Here is a 23,085-nt window from a genome sequence, read left to right as displayed (position 1 = left end):
AGTCCTGCTACTGGGCCAAAATACAGAAGCGACATCAATTAAATTCCTAGTGTTGTGTCTCCCACTAGAAGAGAGGCTACGACATCTATGAAGATCAGATGGATAATTCACTAAAGTTTGAAAAGGAAAGCTGTTCTTTATAGACTTCTTGTTAAAAAAAGACGACTATTTGCAATGACTGTCTGCCGTCACCGTGCTATGATCTTGTTGATTTCAAAGCCGGGTAGTGCTGAGGAGTTTTCGTCCATGGATAAAAGAGGACGCGCAGGAGCCCCTGTGACTGTGGCTGTCCCGGTCCACAGAAAGCTGGGGTACCCCACAGGATTTCATACCAAGTTCCTTTCTCCTCCATGATGGCCGTGTTTTGTCAGTCGGAGACATTGTTGACCAGAAATGAAGCTTTCATGAAAGCAGCAGGAATCTGGATTATTAACCACAGGCATTTTACCCTCCTTTTTGTGAAAGTGGGTGTTAGTTGGCTAATCTTTCAATATGTATGGCAATTTTATCTGCATGCACCCCTTTTAAATGTTAAATTGTGCAGAATTTTAAAGGCAGAATACAATTAGTTGCTAAGATATGCAAAAGCAATAGCGAGACTGTGCTGGTAAACTTCAGGAGTCACAGAAAATGCCAAAATTAGGTGTAAATGAGAGTTACAATTATTTGGCTTGATTTGTTATTCAGGGTTTTGTTGGGTTTTGAGAAGAATTGGTTAGTAGTGTGGTACGATTCATGCATGTTTGTAATCCTGTGATCTTATTTTCTCTTCTGTTACTTCATATAGAAGTTGCTTTTAAAGTCCCCTTTTCTACAGTATTAAACCCTTCAGCCTGAGCAATACATGGTCACAGACGGGCGATTCTTCGACTCAGGCTGATTCACAGCATCTCTGTTGTAAACTACTGATTGCCTTTGGAGAGACGAGGACGGCCTCGGCCGCATCGTGGTGCAGCCTTGGTGACGGTGTGTGACTCGTTGAAGGGCACAGCGGGCAGGGGCTCTCTTCCATGCACACACTGGAAGGAAGGAAGGACGCACCTCGCTCCTTACTCTGCCCCACACCTCGCGCCTTACTCTACCCTGACCCCTGCACTTTCCCCGTGCAATGATGCTAAAACGTTTGCTGTATGTGTAGGTACCTTGACAAGCCCACACGACGACTCATTCCCTTTCCCATATGCCATTCTTCCAGACTTTCAGCTCATGCAGATATTTTCCAGTTACATCGCAGGCTTCCTTTAAACTTCCATTCTTAAGAAGACGTTTAGTTGTCCTGACTTAGGCCACTGCTGTGCATTTTCTAGTTCCCCTTTACGTTTATTTCTTTCTCCTTGTCCTTGTTTCTCGCGCAGATTCCTCCCTTCTGGGCCCGCAGTGGCTGTCGCTGCTGGTGCCGCCGCTCCCCCGCAGCAGCGCTGTGTCAACCACACCGTGCCACTGGCTGGCTTCAACTCAGCCGTGCAAGGTTACTGCGAACCTTTGCCTGGAGGGTAATTAAACCACTCGAGGATAAAACATCTCCTCGGCACATCTGCATGTGGAAATCTACTGCCATCAAAATTACAATTACGGTCAAAGAAGTTTTGAAAAAAATGACCTTATTATATAAGGGAATCTATTCGTACCCTGAAAGGAAAGGCATCCCTGCTTCATGTGGCTCTTTGTCAGCACTGAAAGTGGCGTTCAGCTGTGTAACTCTCCGCTTACTTTTCTCTTTAGCCTGCTGCTGGTCCTTCCCGCTTTCCCGTCACCAATGTTGTTTCCCTTCCTTGTGGTTGTATGTATTCTGTTGGGAGTGAAAATGAGGAGAAGCGATGATCAGCACAGCAGCTTGGTAGGTAGTTGGCACATGTAGCATTAGTTAACTGTTGCTCCTGCACGCTTGTGTGACCGGGGGAAACCTTTAGTCTCTCCATACTTTAGATTCAGTCTATTAAAGACTATTAAATGGTAATAGTCTCTCCTTGCAACGTGGTTGTGAGAGGAGATGATAGAATCATCAAGGCGGGTGAAGGGATAGTGCTTGTGAAAACTTACATGCTCTACAGAAGACTTAATAAAAGGCGTGTACTTGTCTTCCTAGGTTTTTATTGCTAGGATGTGCGGATTACACAATGTGATTAGCAGCTGCCGTGTATAGTTCTTACTCTTTCATCTCCCAAAGAAAGCGGAAAAAGGCTAGAAGTTGCTGCTCTCCAAGTCAGCTGCAAGACAGACACTGACTTCAGCAGGAAAAGGAGAGGGCAAAGCAGTGAAGCTCTTTGCTGCCATTAATATTCTTGGAGGGGGAGGGTGGCAGCTCTGAAGATGAGTTAAGGGAAAAAAAATTCTAACAGTACAAATAGCCCATGGTAAAAAGGATAATATTTGGCTTGCCTTGCTGATGAAGTGTATTTATCCTTCATGGAATATCCCTAGCAGACTTGAAGACTTTTTATTCCAGTTCTGCTTTTGCGCAGTGTTTTTATTACCAAATTGGGGCTTAATCCAAGTCCCCTGGAAACCAATTAGAGAACTCTTAACTCGGCAGAACTGGATGAGCTTTGATCTATGCATTATATTAAATATTTCTATCCGTCAAACTCCCACCAGTTAATTCATCCTCCTAAGTTTCAAACAGTTGCACAACGCTTCTTTAAACATCATTGCTGCAGACTTGATCCAGAAAGAATCATTTTAACCTAATTCCTTTTTAAAGCTTCCATGCTGCTTCAGATGTTTCTGCTTATTCTGGGCCATGCTGTATATCTCCTTTTCCGTTTAGTATCGAGGTGGGGATTTTCTGTTTGTTTTGGGAGTTGTTTTTTTTGTTTGCTGTTCAATTCTGACATATGTTGGCATTTATAATAATTTAAGTTCTAAATTACTTTTATGGCATTTTTCTTTAAAAAAGACTTGTCAGCTTGAGCTGCTGAATGTTTAATTTTTACATTCATGCTACGAGGGGTGAAAAATGCAGATGTGTTGAAGATTTGTAGCTCAGTTTAAACTGGATGACCAAACCTTGTGGAAGCTGGTAATGAGGCTGCCACTGTGCCAAGCTGAGACATTATTTCATTCTGGAAGTCTCTGATGGCTTTCCCATCCCTGCCAAGGCATGTAGACTGGCACACAGACTGTATTCCTTTTGCCTTCTAAATTAGAGTGTAACTTAGGAGTTACTTCATTTCATGTTAGTTACTGCTTTCAGAACTGATTTTAGTTAAGTCCAGTATTTTGTCATGTTAAACACTCCTCAGTCTTTAGTTGCATCTTGGTCCATTCTGCTTTGCCCGACCAAATTGACTCTAGCAACTTGTACAGGGTTTCTCTTTTGACTTTATTCTCACTGTAATCTCAGCCTTGTGTTTACCTCCTACAAAAACCATTTCCCCCCCCTGCCCAAGGAATATCCTGCAACATTAAAAGTAAGAATGTCTTCTCAACTCAGAAGTACATGGAATTTATGCAGCATTTATGTAAACAGAAATCAATGTATCACTGTCAAAGAGCAATTAAAGTCTCAACTATGGGTATGACACGCAGGATCTGCTTGAAGACCAGCATATTTTTCAACCTCCTGACCATCTACATTTCTCTGGTTTTCACAAAGACTTGTAAAACTGTACACAATTAATGAAAGTACAGTAGAAATGCTTTTCCTATATCCTAAAACAGATGAATTCAGAATACTAGAGCATTTCATTATGAAGCAATAATAGTCCCCTCTGGCTGGATGCTCCCCCCAATCCTGCTCATCTGCTTCCATGCATGATAACCTTTTGGAGTCCAACCACATCTGAGTATTGGTCTATTCTCATATGCAGATCGGCTGGGTACTGTTTTTTTCAGGAGCTGAGCTCCCACTCCTGTTCCCCGCTTAGCTTAAGCATTGCAAAACGGATGAGCTGTGGGACTAGCTCTTCAGGCACGTGTGAAAAGACAGGCATCGCACGGTATCTAGAGCAACACAGAGAACCACAGCTGCATGCGTACCTGTCTCCATTTCCTCAGGGAGGTCTTTGGGCTTGGACTAGAGATATCTGGACTACCCTGTAGCTTTCAAGCATTATTGGCTTCTCTTTAGCCTTAAGAAGAAGCCTTTTTCTTCAAGTCCAGCTGTCCCACAATTAAAGCACTGCCCCATGCTCACCATCTGTAAAAGCGTGCATTTTCGTGTGTCTCAGGCAGCGTTTCCTGTGGCTCTGCAAGCATTCTGCTCCTAAGTCTTTCTAAGCTCTGCTTTGTCATTTCTGCCTGCTAGGCATGATGAGATGTTTTTTTTCTCTTTCTATACCCATCAGGCTAATGTCTGACAGGAATGATATTCTATCAAAACAACTTCCCTTTCTCTCTAGCTGCATTTTTTTAGCATACTACATTTTCTAATGGTAGAATAAAATGTCTATATTTTGGTAGATAATGAGCAAGACATCTGAACCAAAGCCCCTTAAAATCAATGGGATGATCACTGTTGTCTGTGAGGTCTTTGATTAATCCCTAGGTCCTTTCATTGACTTGGAGACCCCCAAAAATTTAGTTTGTAACTGAGATGTATTCAACTCCTAGACTCTTGCGTGCCAGTAAGCAGGGGAACTACTTGCTCTTAAAAGTACGTATGTAATTCTTAGCAGATCTGAGGCTTCAAATATGAAATGGAACGTAAGAAAATAACTTTCCTTTTTCAGGAGCCTTCAGGATTCATCCAGTTTGAAAACACTCATTGCTGACAGAAAAACAAGGAAGACAGTGAAACTTTGCTGAGGCTTACTCTGGAGTCCTTACTGCTACATCCGTTTACCTCCTTCAACTGCAGTTTGGGTTTTCTTCTTACCAATTCCCAGCTTGCACATGGCTTGTTTATAGAAGTTACCCAGGGATGCTTAGGGCACCCATTTGCTTTTATCTCTCCGTTAGTGCTAAAAGAAGTAAAAGCAAATGATTGGTATAAATAGCCTCTCTTGGCTTGACTTGAAAACTGACCTAGAAACTAAACCATTAACAAACTGCAAGCAACAGCTTTTAAAGGGGCTGTTTAACATCTGCTCCCTTATAGAAGTTAACCACATCACAAGTCAGCCCAGTCTCCCACAGAAAATTAAATCATCCCCCAGTTCTGTTCTAAACCGAGGGGTACTTGGGATGTGCACGCAGGGTGCCTGCCCTACGAAAGCTGAAATTCTTACAGCCCGGTAGGATCAGCACTGATGTGCCTCTGTAGTATGGCTGGTTTTCTTTCCCTGCCAGTTTTTGGAAGCAGTTGTCTGAGAAACAGAAATGATTGTGCGTATTCACAGCTCCGGGAGGAGCCAATTTACCTGCCCTTTTCTTCCTTCCGCCCCCCGCAACCAAACACGCAAACCCCCTTCCTGCCAGGTATTCTGCCCTAGAGGAGGCCTTTTCTTCCTCTTTTAACAGGCAAATCTTTAGCTGCTTAAGTAAAACATTTTTTTTTTTTAATTTGCTTTTTCAACAGCCCCGGGAAATTTAAAACCTTCAGCAGACAGGGTGTTTTCTCTCTATTGAAGCTGACTGAAATAATTGTCTGATCCTCTTCATTTTAATTTGAATTGCCAGTTCAGCCCCTGCCTAGAGTGGGAATGGGCCAAAATAATAACCATCTGAAAACCACCTAGTGCAGTGCAAGATGAAATGACTGATAGGTTTTAAGGCTACAGAAAAAAAAGCAATATAATCCTCTGGTCTGTTTTCCTTCATACTGTATGTCATAGGAGCTCACTTAAGAAAGAGCTAAACCATTTCCTGGAGTCCACAGTTACAAATTTTTAGGAAGACAAATGATCCTTGTGCTTCTGTGAGAGTCCGACAGCAGCTCCCTTGGTCTGCAGCTTCAGCAGGAGTGCTGAGGACCTCAGGATTTATGGGCATAGCCCATTCCTGGAGGCGATACTGCCAGGCGAAATATTTTGCCTGGGCAGTGCTGGGATGGCTCACATTATGTTTTGTTTGGGTTTTTTTTTTTTTTTTTCTTTTTTATGGGTAAATGAGATCTTCTGATCTGCTGGCCCATTAGACGAGCACCTTCCTATCCTGAAAATGCTAATTAATTGTCTATCAGTTACATCAATCTGAAAAAATAAGCTTCTGTTGAGAACTGCTTAGCTGCTAGTGTTTCATAGAACAACTATTAGGAAATCTCTATGGTGTTTACTTTGTATCTAGACAGCTCTACTCTTACCTTGATGGTCACTTGCATTTGTTGTATACCTGTCCTGGAGATTGTATAATCTTCCTTCCCAGGATCCATACAGTGTTGTCAGCTTCCATTAACTTACTGTAAATCTCTCGATATTTTTCTCTAAACCCTCAGTTGCTTGAATCATATGATTATGTGAGAAGCTTAGCTTTCATTACAGAACGGTTTCTAGCATACATGGCTGCCAATGAAGCTTGAAGACCTGTATCCTAAGGGCTCCAAAACCAACAAGCAAATAAAATGTCTCCCATATATTTAAAAATCATAGAAAAAACTCCTAATCCTAAAGAAAATCCTCTACTTTTGGCTAGTAGAATTTCTGACTGGTTCAGATTGATGATACTGAGGAGGGGATTTACCAGTAAAACCAGAGAGCAAAGCTGCTGCTGTGACTGGGGCAGCAGTAAGCAGGTAGGTGCAGAGAAGGAGGAAGTATGTGAGAGGGAGTGGCGGGTGGGTTTTGCATGGATTATTGTCCTATTAAAGTGAGTATAAGAAACCTGTTTTAAAGCCCAGATTTTTCTAAAGGGTGCCTTATCCGAAAATACCAAGTTAAAATAATACAATAGTGTCACTCAGTATGTGGATGACCGATGTAGAATATAAATCTCATCACCTAATGGCTTTCGGAAGCAAAGATTTTGCAAGACAGAAGAACAGTCACTGGGTGCAGTCTCTGCCCTTGCAGGTGCAACGTTTTATACTATCTTGTTGAAACCCATCTTGAAAGCAGGTAGGCTTTTCTGTTTCTCTTTCTCTACTTCCTCTTCTTCCTCTTTCCTCTGCTCTCCTCTTTCCCTTTCCTTTTCCCGCTTGATTGTCATGATGTTCCGAATCTTGGTTTCAGCCTAAATTTCTCTGATCTGTATGGAACATAGACTTTTCCAGTGAGAACTATGTGATGGATTATGTGAAATTGAATCTCTTTTTAGTTTCTAATGTGAATGTATAACAACATTATATTTCAGGAAATGTGCTGACTTTGGATACACAAGCATGAGGATGATTGCATAATAAAAAGGTGTATTGGCAATTATGGGAGCAAAATCTTCTTGTACTGAAGCTGGAATCCTGCTCTTGCTGCTCTTGATTGTGATCTTAATATATCCAAAGGCTTGCATGTTTGCTTTTTTTTTTTTTTTTTTTAAATACCATAGCTAATATTGTGGAATTTGCTGGGATTTCATATACTGCACAGAGTTATACGGACTTATAACAAAAACAGTCTTCAACTGCACGACTGTGGCTTGCTGAAACGTAACGCTTGTGCTGAGGATGATCCTGTCCTCCCAACAGAAAATTCTGCAAGACAAGGTCTTAAAAGTACGTCGCTGCCCCATCTTAAATCTACAGAGGGAGATTTTTCAGGAGCAGATATACTAAGCAGATACCCAACTTGATTTTTCAAATTCCAATTTCTGCTTTTTGAAAATTATTCCCAAGGTCTGATACCTTCTTAAGCCTTGCATGTTTTATCTGTATTTGAAAGACTTCATTTCTGCACGGCAACATTAGTGTTTCTCCTTTCCTTTCTGAACAGAGGATACAAAACTGAATAAAAAGAACCCCAAATTTCTGCCCCCATGTCCCCATCTTGTCCCCCAAATGTTTCTCAGACTTCATAGGCATATGTATTGCCAGCCTAATACGCTCTCTCAGAAAGTCAATGTTTTTTTCTAATGCCCAAAGCATGCATCGTCAGTAGCCTAGTTTCCAAATCTTGGGGGAAAAAAAGAAAAAAAAAAAAAAAATCGGAAAGCTTTTCCAAAGTTTAGAAAAATCTCCTGATCTTCTTTTTCTGTTAATTTGTCAAGTTGTGGTTTGAATCCAGTTTTACACAAGCACCCATGACATCCTGTGTCAGAGCTCCATATTTAATTACATGTTTTTAAAAATCCTTCCTTTTATTTGGTTTAAACAAACAAAAAACCCGCCTTCCTTTTAGTACTCTGATAAACACCTGGTTGATTCTTGCATAGTCTCTGCAAGTCATAGACTTAAATTCATTTCAGGGATCTGTCTCTGATTAACTTAGATTTTAGTTCCGAAAATTTATTCCACAGATATATTCTTTTTCTGAAAACTTGGCAGGGGAACCAAAGGGTGCTGCCTATTTTTTTTTCTTTTGGAGGTGGGTTGGAAGGAATTAACTGAAAATTGGTTTTGCTTCTTATTTTGGCAGTAAGGTTGTAGATTCTGGGGTATTGTGACGATCTGAATTTTGGTCACTTAATAAACTTTTGGCGTAATAAATTTGCATGCGTTTCATAGTTCGAGTCTTCAAAGCTAACATATATGCCTAAGTCTTGTGAAGACTTTCCCTGCACTTGCTGGGGAAGGTCTATACCGAGTCAAGCAACTGAGGTAACAGCAAGGTTCCTCTCTTATGCAGGCAACTGCCTGCCAGCCGAACCCATGAGAGAGAGAAATTCGTGCGATGAGAAATTTATCTGAATTTATCTGAGAGCAAAGAAGACTTGCCATTTGCAAGAAAAATGGAGTGTAAAAAACTCAGATATGACAAAAAGAAACTGCATCGCCAGAAAGAGAGAAACCTGATACGACAGGGATTTACCTGCTACCTGGCACTATCTGAGCAACGGCAACGGGAGATGCGCATCCGCAAGCAAAGGCGAGGCAGGCATTGCAGGACGAGAAGGCTGATGTTTTATTTGGAAGAGAAGGCAAAGACTAAGACACACATTTGGGAAAGGCAGGAGTAAATCGAGTCCAGAGCGAGCGCTTGCCAAGGCACACCTCCCTCTAGACTTTGGAATGGGACTCAAGATAGCCGAGTTATGCCCTGCCCGGATGATGCCATTCCTGCGTTACTGCAACCCCTGGCGAAGAGCGTGTACCAGAGTGCCGAGTCAGGCGGCGGACGGAAACCAAGATCGTTCTTTCTTATTTCAAGTAGCGAAGAACTGCCGCATAGATCTGAAGTATGGCTCTTATCATAACGCCCCGTAATGAAATTTGGTGGTCTGTTTCCTTTTCTTAACAGGAAAACTATATAAGTACACACACAATAAAACAGTATTGTTAAAGGACTGCTGAGATTAGAAAGTCTTAAAAACTGGGAAGTACTTGAATAATACTTGAATAATTTGTGCAATCTTTACTCAGTCTTGTGCATTTGCCTTACGAAAGCTTTCAGTTGCACGATGACTTGCCCTACGTTCTGTTGCAGGCACAGAAGGGGACTGCCTTGGCGCCGGCTGAGAGCGGAGTGTGCTTCGGCTGTGCACTAGGTGACACAAGGCAGGTTTCACTTCTTACCGGGGGTTTTTCACTCTGTTCTGTTTCAGCTTCGTTTTGCTGAGTTAAAGATGACAACTCATGCATACCGGCGTTAACTCGTATTTCTGGAATGTACGATCACTTTATTAGCTAAACTTTGCCCAACTTGTTAGAGAAATAGGCAGATTTTTCTGATAAATTTAAATAGTCTAGAAAGAACACAGTTTGCAGGAATTTATAACATTAGTCATCAGCCAACAAAACTAATCTGTGTATTTTGTCTAGTAAAGAAAGTTGCTAAGAAAACCATGGATGCAAAATTAGAAGACATGAATCTACAAGAGCGCAAGTAACAACGGACCAAACGTGAAAAAAACTTGTTTCAACATCATGCCATACTTTTAAGTATTGTTTTAAATACTGACTTTTAAGGTTGAGAAAAACCCCTAAGTCCCTTTATTCTGTACCTGCCTCCACTAACAGCAGTAGAACGCGTACCATGATTATGCACGCAACCCAAGGCTGTTTTCACATGAGAGACATCATCATCATCATCATCATCTGTTGAACCACGTAATGTGACTTGAAACTCCGTTCGGCACCCGAATTCTCCAAATGGGCGTGTTAAGAGAAAATTTTAGGCAACGATCGCTTCCCCTTGTACCTCACCGAGTCCAGCTCTCTGGACACTAAATAAAGCGCCTAAGTGTTCAGACAGGAGGCTTTCAGATAGCTTCAGTGGCTACTAGATGTAGCGGGCTTAACACGAATACCCGGTAATGCTCTTTCTGTGTCATTACAGCCACCGTTATTTTTGCAGGGTATCAGAAACACACCTACACGGCAAGACAAGAGTCTTTCATATAAAAGGTGAATTTAAGATTATAACTGCCTGTGCCTACTCTGCAGCCTGTTCCCCTAGCTGTTTGCAAATTAAGGTACCGTTCGGTGCAAGCGACGTTGGCAGACTCTTTACCTTCGGACAGAAACGTCGTTATTCTCGTTTTTCTTTGCTAAAGGATTACACCCCGCTGCTGCTGAGCACAGGCACATCCGCAGTCGGTGAACCACCTGGCCCCTGGTTGCGCACGGAGCACGGGTGAAACTGCGTCTGGGGGGAGGACGAGCCAACAGATACCGGTGCTGCTCGGATCTTTTGTTTGAAAGCTTTCATTTCTGTAAGTTCTAAGGGACAAAGCCCCAGACGCTCCCTCGGTCTGTTGGTGCTTTGCTTCTTCCGGCCGAGGGTGAAATGAATCCCGGCGTCCGCAGCCGCCCCCCGCACACCCCGCGGGGCTCCCGGGCCAGGGCAGCGGCGCGGCCCAGGGCCGCCCGGGCGGGGGGGGCCGGCAGCCCCCGTCCCCGCCGCCGGGGCCTTTGTCTCCCCGCCGGGGCCGGCCAGCCGCGCTTCCCCGGAGGGAGGAGCGGGGGACGCCTCCCGCGGGCCGCCCCGCAGGGCGGCGGGGGGGCACACGGCGCGACGCGGGCCCTTCCCCGCCGGCCCCGGCCCCCCGCCCCACCCGGGTGCCGGCGCCCCGCCTCCGCGCCCCACGGGGGCCGGCGGGGAGCCCCTGACTGACGGCCGGGAGGCGGGCGGCGGCCGGGGCCGGGCAGGGCCGGGCCGGGGGAGAGGCTGCGGCCGCGGCGCGTCGGCGGGCGGCGAGGAGCGGAGCGGAGCGGAGCGGGCGGGCAATGCGCTGCCGCAGCTCCGTCTCGGCGCAGGCGGCAGCCTTGTGCAACCAATATGGCTGCGTGCGCCCGCGAATGAAAGGAGGCGCCTGGAGCTGAGGCCGTCTCCCCCCACCCCCTCCTCGCCCCGCGGCCGGCTGGCCTGCAGCGCGCCGGGCAGGGAAGTTCGCTGGGCTGCCCCGCGGGGGGTGGGGGGGGCCCGGGAGGCGGCGGCCGCTGCTCCCGGCTGTCCCCCTCCCGGGGGCAGCGGGCGGCAGCAGCAGCAGCAGGAGGAGGAGGAGGAGGAGGAGGAGAAGGAGAAGTTGTTTCGCCGCCCGGGGGGGCGGAAAGGAGGCGCGAGGGGCGCCGGCGGGAGGAGGAAGAGGAGCGGCAGCCCCTGAGGGCGGCTCGCCCCCTGTCTGCCTGAGGGGGAGCGCGGCGGCGGCTGCCGGCCCGCGGGAGGAGGAAGAGCCGAAGCCGCCCTCGGCCCAGGTCCTGCCCGCGCTCCGCGCCGCTTCCCCGGCACGAAGTTTCGCCGGGGGCCGCCGCGGGGGCGCCGGCTGCCGGAGGAGGGCGGCTGGCGGCGCCCCGCCTCGGCCCGCGCCTCCCCGGGGGCGGCGGCGGCGGAGCGCGGCCCCGGCGGGCGAAGTTTGGCCGGCGGCGGCCTGCCGCGGCCATGGAGCCGAAGCACAAGGAGCTGCTCGCCCAGTGCCGCCAGAGCCTGGCGCAGGCCATGACCGAGGTGGACAAGGTGGTGGAGCTGCTGGAGGCCGCCGGCGCCCTCGGCCCCCGCGACCTGCGCGACCTGGAGGCGGCGGGCGGCGGGAAGGCCGAGCTGCTCATCGCCCTGCTGCTGGCCAAGGAGCGGGACCACTTCCAGGACCTGCGAGTGGCCCTGGAGAAGACGCAGCCCCACCTGCTCTCCATCCTCTACCTGAACGGCGTGGCGGGGGCGCCGGCGGCGGCCGAGACCGCCGGTGAGTGGGGCCGGGGGGCGCGGGGGGGGGGGAGGAGGAGGAGGAGGAGGAGGGCGGCCGCGGCGGCCCCCGCCCGTCCCCGCTGGGGCAGGGGGCAGGGGCAGGGGGGCGGCCGGGCAGCGCGGGCCGCTGGGGCCCCCTCTGAAGGTGGAAGGCAGCGGGGCGGCTGCGGGCGGGGGTCCTGCTTTGGGGGGGGGGGGGCGGGGGGAACTCGCCCGTGTTTGCGCTGGGGCTGGCGCTTCTTGGTTTGTGCTGCCGAGCCCGTCTGCGTTCTGTGCCGGCGGGCGCGCTGGTGGCGGTCCCGAGGGGGCGGCGGGCGCTGCACGGTGCCCTCGGCAGGAGCAGCCCCAGCCCGCGCCCGGCCGCTGCGCCCACCCCCGGGGCCGGCTGCCGGCGGGGGGCGAGGGAGGGCCCGAGCCGAGGGGGTTTCCCTCCCTTGAGCTCCTCTGGGGCCGCCCGTGGTGGTCGAGCCGCCTCTTGAGCGGGCAAAGCTGTGGAAGTCCCCCCGGCAGCCGGTCTGCTGGGCTAGGCTGGCTGGCAGGACCCCAGCAGATGTGCCTTTGAATAAATACTGTAACTGCTTTGCTCCGGACAAACGTATGTTTGTTTGAGGCTGTATTATTGTAACTCTTCTTGGTGGGAAGAACAGGAAAACCGTTTTAACTGTTAACAATTATGATTTAACTGCAAGTCCAGACGAGAAGAATTCGAGTGTGAACCTCCTTCTCAGCTAAGTTGGGCTTTGACCCACAGGTCTTCCCCTGTTCTCCTCCCTCCGAAACAAGCCACGGTCTACTTTTATGTGGGCAATACCAGGCTTTAAAGTAATAATAATAATAATAAAAAAGATTTGGTGATAACACACGAGGCCTTGCAATTGCAGCTGTGTTTCTAGATGAGAAATACTTCAGTTGAGGTAAATGGTAATTCTGTGTTTTAGATTTCCAATAAAGAACATGCAGTTGTCCAAGTGATGTCTAAGTATTATCTTCCAGCGTGTGTCCAGGTTGACAGATTCAGAAATGTGGGGTCTCTTTTTGGTTTTGTTTCCAGATTTGGGAATTGCAGGGTGACTACGTAAGGAACTGCATTGGGAGGGCTTCCTGGTTTTTATAAACTATACCATTTGTTTAAGAAAATAAAACCCTTTAAGAGCTGCTTCCGCCTGGAAAATAGTGCTCGCATGTGAATTGCACTGTGTACTCTGCCCTCATTTGAGTTATGTTGTTGATGCTAGGAGTTTGGTAAACACACAAAAAAAAAATGCGTGAGGGTCTTATGTTTTGTTTTATATCAGCGTATTATAGTGTATGGCCTTTCCTAATGACTGTATGGCAGGACCTCACAGGATGGGGAAGAATGGGCTGAACAATAGACCTCAACACTTCTAACATTATGTGGCCTGACATCAATAGGAGATGAGAGCACTTGCTGCCTTTCAGAATGGGACCCATGATGTTTTTGTATGATTAGATTAATGCTCGGTCTTGTCTTGTTGAGAAGATGCATTACTGGTGCTGGGCTACTAGCATTCCCCAGCCTTAAAAACAAAGGTGTAAAACGTGAATGGCAGGAAAAAATGAAGTAGGCGTTGGATATAGTAATACTTGTTATTTTTAAAATACGAGTCGGAATTGCAAAATGTCTCGCAACACTGAGCTCTCAAGGGAAAAGTAGTTTGATTGGCAAAATGAACTATATCCTCCTTGACTGAATGCGTTCATGAGGCTAATCTGAGTTAAATTAACATCTCTGTGGGGAAGGATGTTCCCCTGACGTGATGGGTTTTAGAATTTTATTGCTTTCATTTATCAGTAGTAATAAAGAACTGACTTTGAGAGTCGTCGTTTTGTTTCCGTTGCGATAAACATGTTTACAAATTAGTACACAGGAAATTGCTAACAGCGGCCTTAAAGAATAAACCATCATGCACATAGGAAGGTAAAGGACCTGAGCCTTCAAACACTGTTGTCTATGTTCATACTTGACTTGCCTGGGGAAGTCGCATGGTAACTAGTCCTGAGGCTGCCTGTGTGCCCGCTGAACGCCTCTGAAAAATCCTGGTCTGTGTGCGAGTTTGTCCTGGATGTGTTACGCAAAGTGTTAATGTTTGAGCGCAACTGCGGTAGAAAGGTTCTTGTTTGAACCTGTGTTCACATGTAATTGGGTTTTACTCTAGTATCACCCTGTCTGACCACCCATCTGCTCTTGTTGTGCCATTTAGGAGTTTTACTCCTTTTCGCTGGGGATGTTGAAGGCTGATGAGTCAAGTCGCTTTTTGTTCTTTGGGTGTAGTAGCAAACTGTAAACACGGTAGCAAGAAGAACTGTTGGATTCTGTATTTAAAATACTTAAGTGAAGCAGTCCTCAGCGTATATTACATAAAATGTCTCTATTCTTAAAGGGGAAAAAAATATATATCTTAAACATCCTTTTAATTGAACCTCTCCCGCTGAATATTTTTTGAAATTACCGTTAGTATATGAAAAAAATGACAGTTTATAGTGGTGCATTTCATTTTAGTGTTGTTTGGAAGAGGAGGCCAATATAAAGTACATCCCCTGAATGCTTGTTGGAGATGAAAATTGTTTATAACCAATAACACCTTGTAGTAGTGTTTGCTAATTTTGTTGTGAGGGAAATGGGCAGGTAATCACCAACATAATTTTGTTCAAAGTTGCAGAATTAAGCATACAGTGTGCTCACTACATGGGCACGAGTGATTTATTTTCCTTCCATTTTAATGTATGCGACGTATACCACTACTTTGTGTTTTACTTTGTGGTTTTTTTTCCTTTTCATTTTAAATATCACCTCCTATTGGACTTTAAAGGTGATAGGTAAACTTGGATGGAAACTCAGGTTGTTATTTATATCAACAGTTCTTCTGGCTGGCTGGACAATGTAGAGCTGACACTTTTATACGTATTTATGTACACAACATGGAGGGAAGTAAACAGCTGGTCTGACTGCTAAAGGGAAAGAACTGGGGTCCTAGTAACTGCTGAAAGACTTCCACTATGGATAACTCCGCCATTACGTTACAACCAGCTTGCTTTTCTTTGTAGAGTTTCCCCCAGTTCAGTCCCCGTTTAAATATATTTGTCTTCTATAGTAGTTTCTAACTGCTCATTTTAAACCTAGAACTGTATAGTGGTTTGTGGATGATAGTTTCTCCAATAAAATGTATATTTTTTTTTTAGCTTGTTTTGTTTCTAATTTGAGAGTATTGTGCCTAACAGTGTTAGTAAACAGAGTGCAAAATCTAACAGGAAACTACCTTCTGTCAAAGCAGAAGCCAAACAAAGCATGTCTAAAGCTAAACAAAGCTCTGTTTCACTTAGTCATGTTCAGAGACTTTAGTTGTTCCTTGAGTAAGACCTTCGATTACTATGTTATGCTTTTGTGTAAAGGTTTCCGTGAGAAACTGGCTCTGTCCCTGTGAAAGTGACTGTTTGGCCAACTTACAATCTCCCAGCACAGGGACTAACTCTGTAAGTAGTGTGCCAAGTGCTTTTTTTTTTTTTTTTTTTAATTTATTTTGGTGTGAGCTGATGGATTATTAAATACTTGATTTGGCAAATTACCTCCATCATGCATGTGAGAAATCCTGTATCCTGATAGAATAACATATCCCTTCTAATGTGGAAATAAATTATTTCTGAGCATTCAGTTATCTCTTAGATATCTTGCTAAGCAGCTAGTATTTCATTCTTATAGTTGGTATAATGTGAATTTTGTGACATAAAATGTGTCCAAAACAGGAATACGGTGGCAGATAATTAATTATGACAAGTACTATTAAAGATGTATTTTCTTTTAAATGTAATTAAAGGACTGGAACAGAAATCTAATAAAACTATGTAGTCTTTAGACTGCTTCAGGTAATGTAGAGCTTTGTACTTTTGTGATATTAAAAAATTGGGGAAAAAGGTGGGTTTAGTTGTCAAGCTTCGAATTTGTTTTTGAGGTGAACTTGTGGGGCTACAAAGGACCTCCTAGCGCTTTATCCTCAAGCTGAGTAGACTGTTGAGCTTAAAAAGCTTCACTGCTGGTTTCACAACTATTAAACTTTGGGGTCCACAGTTTCCTTTTATATTAGCAGTTAGCCTCCTACTTTTCTGTACCCATACAGCTGCAATCAGTGAGTGTGTGTCTGTAAGCTTAACTGTAGCATAATGGCTTTTTTACTGTAACGATTTAGCTCCATTTTGGATTTTAAAAGCAGAGCGTGTTAGGCTTCAGAGGTGTTTTATTTAACAGTTCAAGATCGGAATTTAAGTTTTAAAACTTCAGAATTTAAAATTCCAAATTGATTGCATTTTTAACAAGGTCTTTCAGGGGTCAAGAAGGAAAGAAGGAAGATGGTTGGAGATTGACTTTGAAAGGTTTCCTTCTATTATTTAATAAGACTTATTTTTCTAACTGTGTTTGGTCAGAGATCAGGTGTTAATTTCCAGTCCAAAAAGTAAATATGGGCATTTATAGGAGTAGGAAAAAGTTAGAATTCAAACTTTTATAGCTTTTTAGAGGGATTATATAAACTTCCTCCCTCTGCTTTATAAAAAAAAAAAAGGAGTTGTTTCAGACAATACCGGATTTGAAGTGACAAAGTATACTTTTAAAAATTGAAAAGTCTTTTAGCATATTTAAAAACAAACACAAAAGGCAAGCTCTGTATGTATGAATTTAGGAGATGGAGAGCTGGGACCCACTTCTCTTGCTGGCGGCACCGAGGAGACCCGCAAGAAATGCAGTAATTCCAGGGTTGTCCCTGGGGAGCTGGGAGCGTGACTGCTTGGGGCTGGTGCTGGGGCCTCCACCTTGTGCCCCCTCTTCCCTGTCCCCCACAAACTGTTGACCGGTCCCCACAAAACGTTGACTGGTGTCTGGGAGGGGAGCTCATGAGCAGGAGGAGCACTCGAGCTAGTGAGGAGCCAAGAGGCTGCGTGGAGGAAGGCTGTGAGATGTGGAGGCGGGATGCCGTGTCCTGTAGGAGCAAGTGAGAAGAAAGCGGGGCTCGGCAGGCTGTGGGGTGAGGTAGGGGAAGAAGACAGTAGGCGTGCTCGGAGATGAGAAATAATGCTGGAAATGTGCATTCCCTGGGAAAGGGGAGAGGGGAGAATGAAGAGAAATTGTAAAAGCATAATTAACTGACTCAAGGACTGAACTGGCAATTTTGCAATTAAGTACAATTTACACTCCCTTCCGTCACTGAAAATTGAAGAGTGGGAGAAGTAGAGCAGTATGTCTGGGTTTTTCCAGACCTGTTATTAGTTCCCAGGGTAGCTTCGCAAGCCTTGTTAAAGGATTTCTTAAATTGTGCAGATGAAAAAGCAGGCAGCATTCAGAAGTCACATTAGGAGAAGTACAGGTCTTCAGCAGTGCTGAGCGGTAATTAAACTTGATAAAATACCCAGTGCTAGTTTTGCAGTACCTGTGTCTTCTGATGAGCTCAGATTTGTGGTATCTCTTGGAATTGCCAGGCTAAAAAAAATGCAGGAAGTTTCCAGCAAGTGTCTGGAGGGGTATTCCCTGTGAAATGTCTGATAGTAAGTGAATGGAAGCAGGCTCTCAATCCCAAAGAAGGAAATACGTGTTTTAGTAGTTCACAAATCCCAAGGGTGGTAGTTCTCGATGACATTTCTGCTGTGCTCAGGGAGGGGGTGGAGAGAAAGCTGGCCACAGTAAACTCATGGGGACATCGTTTTCATCAGTGTAAAAATAATAATAATAATTTTTGTGCTGTCAGTACATAACAGCTATCAAGTTGCTTTGGACACACACAGGACGTCGTGTCTTACAAAATTACAGAAAAGAGGAGAGAGACTGATACATTTTTGAAGGGTTCTTTTAGCTTCTTACTTCTATGAGTATCCTGAAATAGAAGCATAAATTTTACTTTCAGACATGATCAGTAGGAAAAGCCAACAACTTTCTGTAACTTGCTCCTTATTTATTTGTTAAAGCTAGAGATTGCCCGTCTCAGAGGTTTCAGGTCTTCAGCTTGATTTAACTGCCGTTCTCAGTCTCATTGTTGTCTTGTAGCTTTAACCAGTGCTGTGAGTTTTTTGGACCTCTGGTCTAGATAGTGAAGACCGCAGCCACCACATGGGTAGTGACTTTAGGCTTTCCAGTTCCGTTAGCAGCCTGCAATTTGAGCTAAGTATTCTCCACCCCCCCCACCCCCACCCCCGCGTTTGCTGCTTACTTTTACCACTTTCTGGGGGTTTTTTTGCTTTTTTTCTTTCAGTTTGCTTCTTAGCTTTCCTTGCTCCTGTTAACTCTCTTTATCTTTCTCCCTTTAGTCCTCATTGTTATTTCAATTACTTTGTAGCATTACAATTCCTTATTCAAAACCCTGGTCATTAGAAAGATACCAGTAAGTCTTGATAAATTCCTTCTACTTTTCACTTTTTTTCCTAACAATTTCTTATGCTGTAAAATCTCAAGGACAGAGGTTTCAGACCTGTTCAGTCCCCAGCATGTTTTGGTTGAGGAATTAGTTCCTGTTTGTTTGGTTTTTTAATATAAACAATCTTAAAATGCTATACGTATAATAAAGCAAAAGCATTTCCTTATGTAAAGTATTCATAGTATTGATCGAGATGGAAAAACTTGTTAGTGCATATAACATTGTATGAAAAGAGCTGTAGAAATGAAGTTGAGGCATCTTCTGTGACTTGCCAAATTATATTGAGTAGTCAGTGCTGAAGCATTATTTGTGACCTTCAAGATGCAAGTCATTAGCTGCTCTTTTGTGAACGGTGATAATTTAGAACCTAATCATTCTGATGTAGGAGCTGGAAACGTCACACTGACTGAGCTTTGGCTTGAGGCTAACCAGTACTTTTCTAATGAAAGCAAGGAAGAAAGGTACTGTCTGTCCCCTGAAGAGAGGAACATTAGTGCATCTTGAATGTTGGAGCCCAGCTCTTCGAAAAGGGCCATATTTTGGAGTTCTCGGTGTTACTCTGGTATATTAATTCTTGTCAATGCAAGATAGAATTACTAAAATGTTGAAGGAGGCCCATAGTACTACAGTTTAGAAACCAGTTCAAAATACCTGGTGTACAATGTTTGTATCATTGGTATATTTGTATGCTTACCATATGTTGTGGTATGCTGTCAGGTGTGTTGATGGTGACAGGTGGTAATACCAGCATCCCTTGCTGTTGTAGCTAACAAATAAGGTTAAACTTGGGAACTCCTGTTGTGCAAGAGGAGTCTGATCTCCACAGGGCGCCCTTTGTAGGCTTGAGAAGCTGGTGATAGCAGACGGGGTACCTGGAATTGATGGATCTTGAAGAAGCTGATGGAAGCACTTGGCCACTTGGGGTGAACACTTAAGGATGTTTTTCTTGCCGGTATATGATTACTGGGCAATACTCACTCAACTGGAAGGCCCTTCTTACCGAAACTGGTGTCAGAGGAAGTTAAGAGCAGGCCACTTCATATATATAAACCCCACCTTCTTCTTCCTCACAGCTTCTAAAGCCTCCAATTTCACAATTCCTGGGTTGAGTTGCTCAGCAGTTTGCTTGTTCACAGCATTAATTAGTTTGTTCTGGAGAGCTGCTGTTTGTATTTTAGAAAATTTTTTTTTTTTTTTTTTTAGTTGGCTGCTAAAGGAATTGAATTTTAAATAGGCCATATTGCCCTGATTCAGAAGCTTTCCAGGCATGCAACTGGCCTGTAGCTGGAGAAAGAAAGCAAGCGAGAATGTAAAACCAGTAAGTGTTTCAGCTAGAGAGTTGGGGAGATTGGATAAAGAGGGGCTGTCTAAGGGTTGTTTTTTGGCAGACTTTTTACATAATTGACAATTTATTATGTATTCAGATGATAAACCAAGAAATTCTCCTCCTCCCCACCCCCAAGCCCTCAAAGCCAATGTTCTTTAAACTTATTTCTAAGTTAGCTTTCCTAAAAACCCAGTAGGGAGCATTCACTCTTGTAATTATTAATACGGCTTGTGACAACTTTCTTGCCGCTTGTGCCCCCTCTCCTTTCACCTTGGCTTTTTATTCTACCTGAACATAATTGCTGATTCAGGAACATGCTTATTATTCATGTACTTACCTTCCAGCATGTGAGTAATCCCCGTTTATATGCATCAGGTTAGGCATGTGCAAGTGTTGGCAGGATCCAGCCCTTGCATACTAAGCTCTTTGGATTAGACAATGTCTTCAGTAAAGTACCGCTTGTACGCTTGGGCCTCTGTACGTGAGGCTCATGGCTGCTTGCTTCTCAGTAGTGCTCAAAATGGAGTTTGTGTAGGAAATGTAGCTGTAGTATAGGTTGATGTATTTCCCCTGGGGACTGGTGTAGAATGTAGTTGGAATTCTGGACTCACTTGGTACAGGTGAGCTATGACCTGTTGATGTTGGTGCGCCAAAATTCTTGCTTTTCAAGTATACTCTTTCTTTCCGAGACAGGCCAGCAGGTGTGTGTATGTATGTTTTTTTTTTAAAAAGTATTAGAACTATTGGATTGGGGAAATAAAGCTGTTGTGGTACATATCCATATCAACGTTACCAAATATAGCTGCTAAATTGCTGTACAGATGCTCATGTGTATTTTAATAAGCATAAAATGATATTTATCTCCTTTATTGTTTCTGTTTCTTGTTTGTATTTGTTTTTCTTGTGGATAGCTTTGTCCTGTTGCATGCTTTTGTGGAAAAATAACTCTAGGAAGAGTTAGTTTTGAGACTTGGGTAACCACATGATGTTGCTCTTTTGGAGCGATTAAGTAATTTCAGGTCATCTTCCTCATTTACAATATTCTTGCAAAAAGAGGGGTTGATTGAGTTCTTGGGAGCTCTTCAACTAGAAGTTGGCAGGATATTGACAGATGCAGTTTTAGTGACTGCTTTCTTTCAGGAAAGCTTCTTGTTATGCGTTTTTAAAGTTTTAAACACTTCATACATGATCTTGTGAATATTTTCAATTATTTTTAAGGAGGTCTACTCATTTAGATCATGATGATCTATTTTTCAGGTGGTGCGCAAGTGAGTGTGTGTTTAATGGTAGTGAAATCAGGTTATCTAAAGGTTTTCTTTGAGGCTGTATGCATCACCACAATGAAAATATTCAGGTATTAACTTCACTCCTTAATCATGAATGTCCTGTCTGGTTTTTCCCTTCTGAATGCTTTTATGAGAAAGTGATGTTATGTGAGAGCTCGCTTAACCTTTAATTGAAGATGGGGTGTATTGTATTTTTAACAGATTTGCTCTTTTTGTTTGTTAAAGGCCATTTGGCTTAAGTAGGTGTGGTTAAAATAATATAAAAACCTTAAGTCTTAAACAAAAACAAAAAAAACCCAAACAAAAAAACCTCAAATAAGCCTTAAACAACAGTAGGCTTTCCCTTGTAATTGATCAGCTGGCTTGTTGTTGTCCTCAGCTGCTCTATCATGTAGTTCTTGAGCTGGCCTAGGCTTGGAATGAGCTATGTAGGTACAACCTGAATTTGAGATGATAAAATCACAAAAAGCAATACTAGACCCTGTCAAAATCACAAAAGAGGTATTCTCAAGAGGGAATTCACTTTCACTTACGTTGTTTTCACCTTAAAGTGTTGGTATTTTTTTTTCCCCTTTTAACAGAAAGGAGTATTAAAAATATAAGTTTCTTGTTCAGCCCCTTTCCTGCTTTCTGTGTCAATGGTCCTTGGGATGCTCAGACTGCCTATTTGTTTCCTCTTTATTTAGATATGCTGCAACAGCTTTCCTTTGATGCGCTGCCAGTGCGCAGGCAGCCTTTGCTTTTTTTGTTGGAGAAATGTAAGTTTCCAAGGCTTCTAGCTGCCATTAGGGCATATTAGGAAAGGACACTTGCTGTGAGATGCATTGGCTACTTCTTTAGGTTAAGGGTCTGATTAGTCTGCCTTAGTGGGTTAGAAAAAAAAAAAAAAACCCAAACCCGTTGAGTAACATGAGGCTGACTTAGGTATAGACTGCAGACATGAACTTTGAGATACTTAGTGAGTTATTTTTCTAAATCGCTGGCCATGAAAATGTGTAGGCCAGCAGTTTAAGGTACACTACACTAGCTCATAATTCAAATATATTCATCCGTTACCCTGGTTCATGAACCTTTCCTGTTTTTCTGGCATCTTTGCAGTAGTCAGGAGTATTTCGTGAGCTGCATTGCTGCAAGGGGCAGAGCAGTGTTTTGACTGAGCAGGAGAACGTTCCTTGATAACGCTGAGAAGCAGTTTCAGATACTGAGGTCAGAGATACTTTCTGCCTTGGGTTTTTAGGACTTGGTAGGATATCAAAAGTATTGGTGTTAATATGAAAATCAGTAAACGCATGAAGGAAATTTTCATCTGGCAAGGCTGGTGGCAGTCCTGTCCTGTACAACGTTGTTTGGCTGAAACCTGTGTGTAATGTGTGCTGGACTGGAAGAAAACAGAATGTGTAAATATTAAGCTGCTGTTCTATCTCTGGCTGAGTTTATCTTCAGTGATATGCTGTGCATACATGACTTGCGTAAAATTTCATTTGCCAGGGAGTATCCCATTATATTGTCTAGAATGTCACATCTCAATTTAATTTTAGAGCCGACTATAGCAAATTCATTAAGTGCTGGCAAAAGCCAGGTTGTTAGTATGGGTTTGGTACTGAGCTTTTACTCTTTTGGGGCCCCTGACTTCCTCCTTTCCAGTGATAACCGGAAGGTAAAGGCAGGCTGGTGAAACTGTAAAGGTTGCAGCGTGGCTATTACCTGGCTGCGGTGATGAGCGGTTTACTGCGTGTACTGTCCTATACAGTGTGCTCCCGTGTAAGGAATTTCAGGGCTCTGCACTGCGTGTTGCTCAGCATCTCTGGAAAGTTAGTGCTTTTTTAATTCTTCTGCGTCTCTGCATTGCAACAATACAGTGTTGAGTTTATTGGTTTTGCTCTGAATCTGTTGAGCTTTCTCACGGAGCCAGATCGTATCTGAGGGTTGTAGTAGCTGATATAGGGAATCCACATAAAATGTTCTGTGAGTTT

At 44.2% G+C, this 23,085-nt stretch overlaps 1 protein-coding gene across 1 annotated transcript in view; it reads left to right on the top strand.

Moving 5' to 3' along the window:
• Positions 1 to 11,783: 11,783 nt before the first annotated feature.
• The window catches only part of DLG5 (discs large MAGUK scaffold protein 5), a 114,221-nt gene continuing 102,919 nt past the window's right edge, over positions 11,784 to 23,085 (top strand). The window contains exon 1 of the mRNA XM_075717747.1: positions 11,784 to 12,084. Coding sequence (XP_075573862.1) covers positions 11,784 to 12,084 — 301 coding nt within the window. The remainder of the gene's footprint in view (positions 12,085 to 23,085) is intronic.

This window comes from Pelecanus crispus, chromosome 10 (assembly GCF_030463565.1).
Source record: "Pelecanus crispus isolate bPelCri1 chromosome 10, bPelCri1.pri, whole genome shotgun sequence".
Taxonomy (NCBI): Eukaryota; Metazoa; Chordata; class Aves; order Pelecaniformes; family Pelecanidae; genus Pelecanus; species Pelecanus crispus.
Note: the sequence above shows the minus strand (reverse complement) of the source record. Positions and strands in the feature narration are given on the sequence as shown.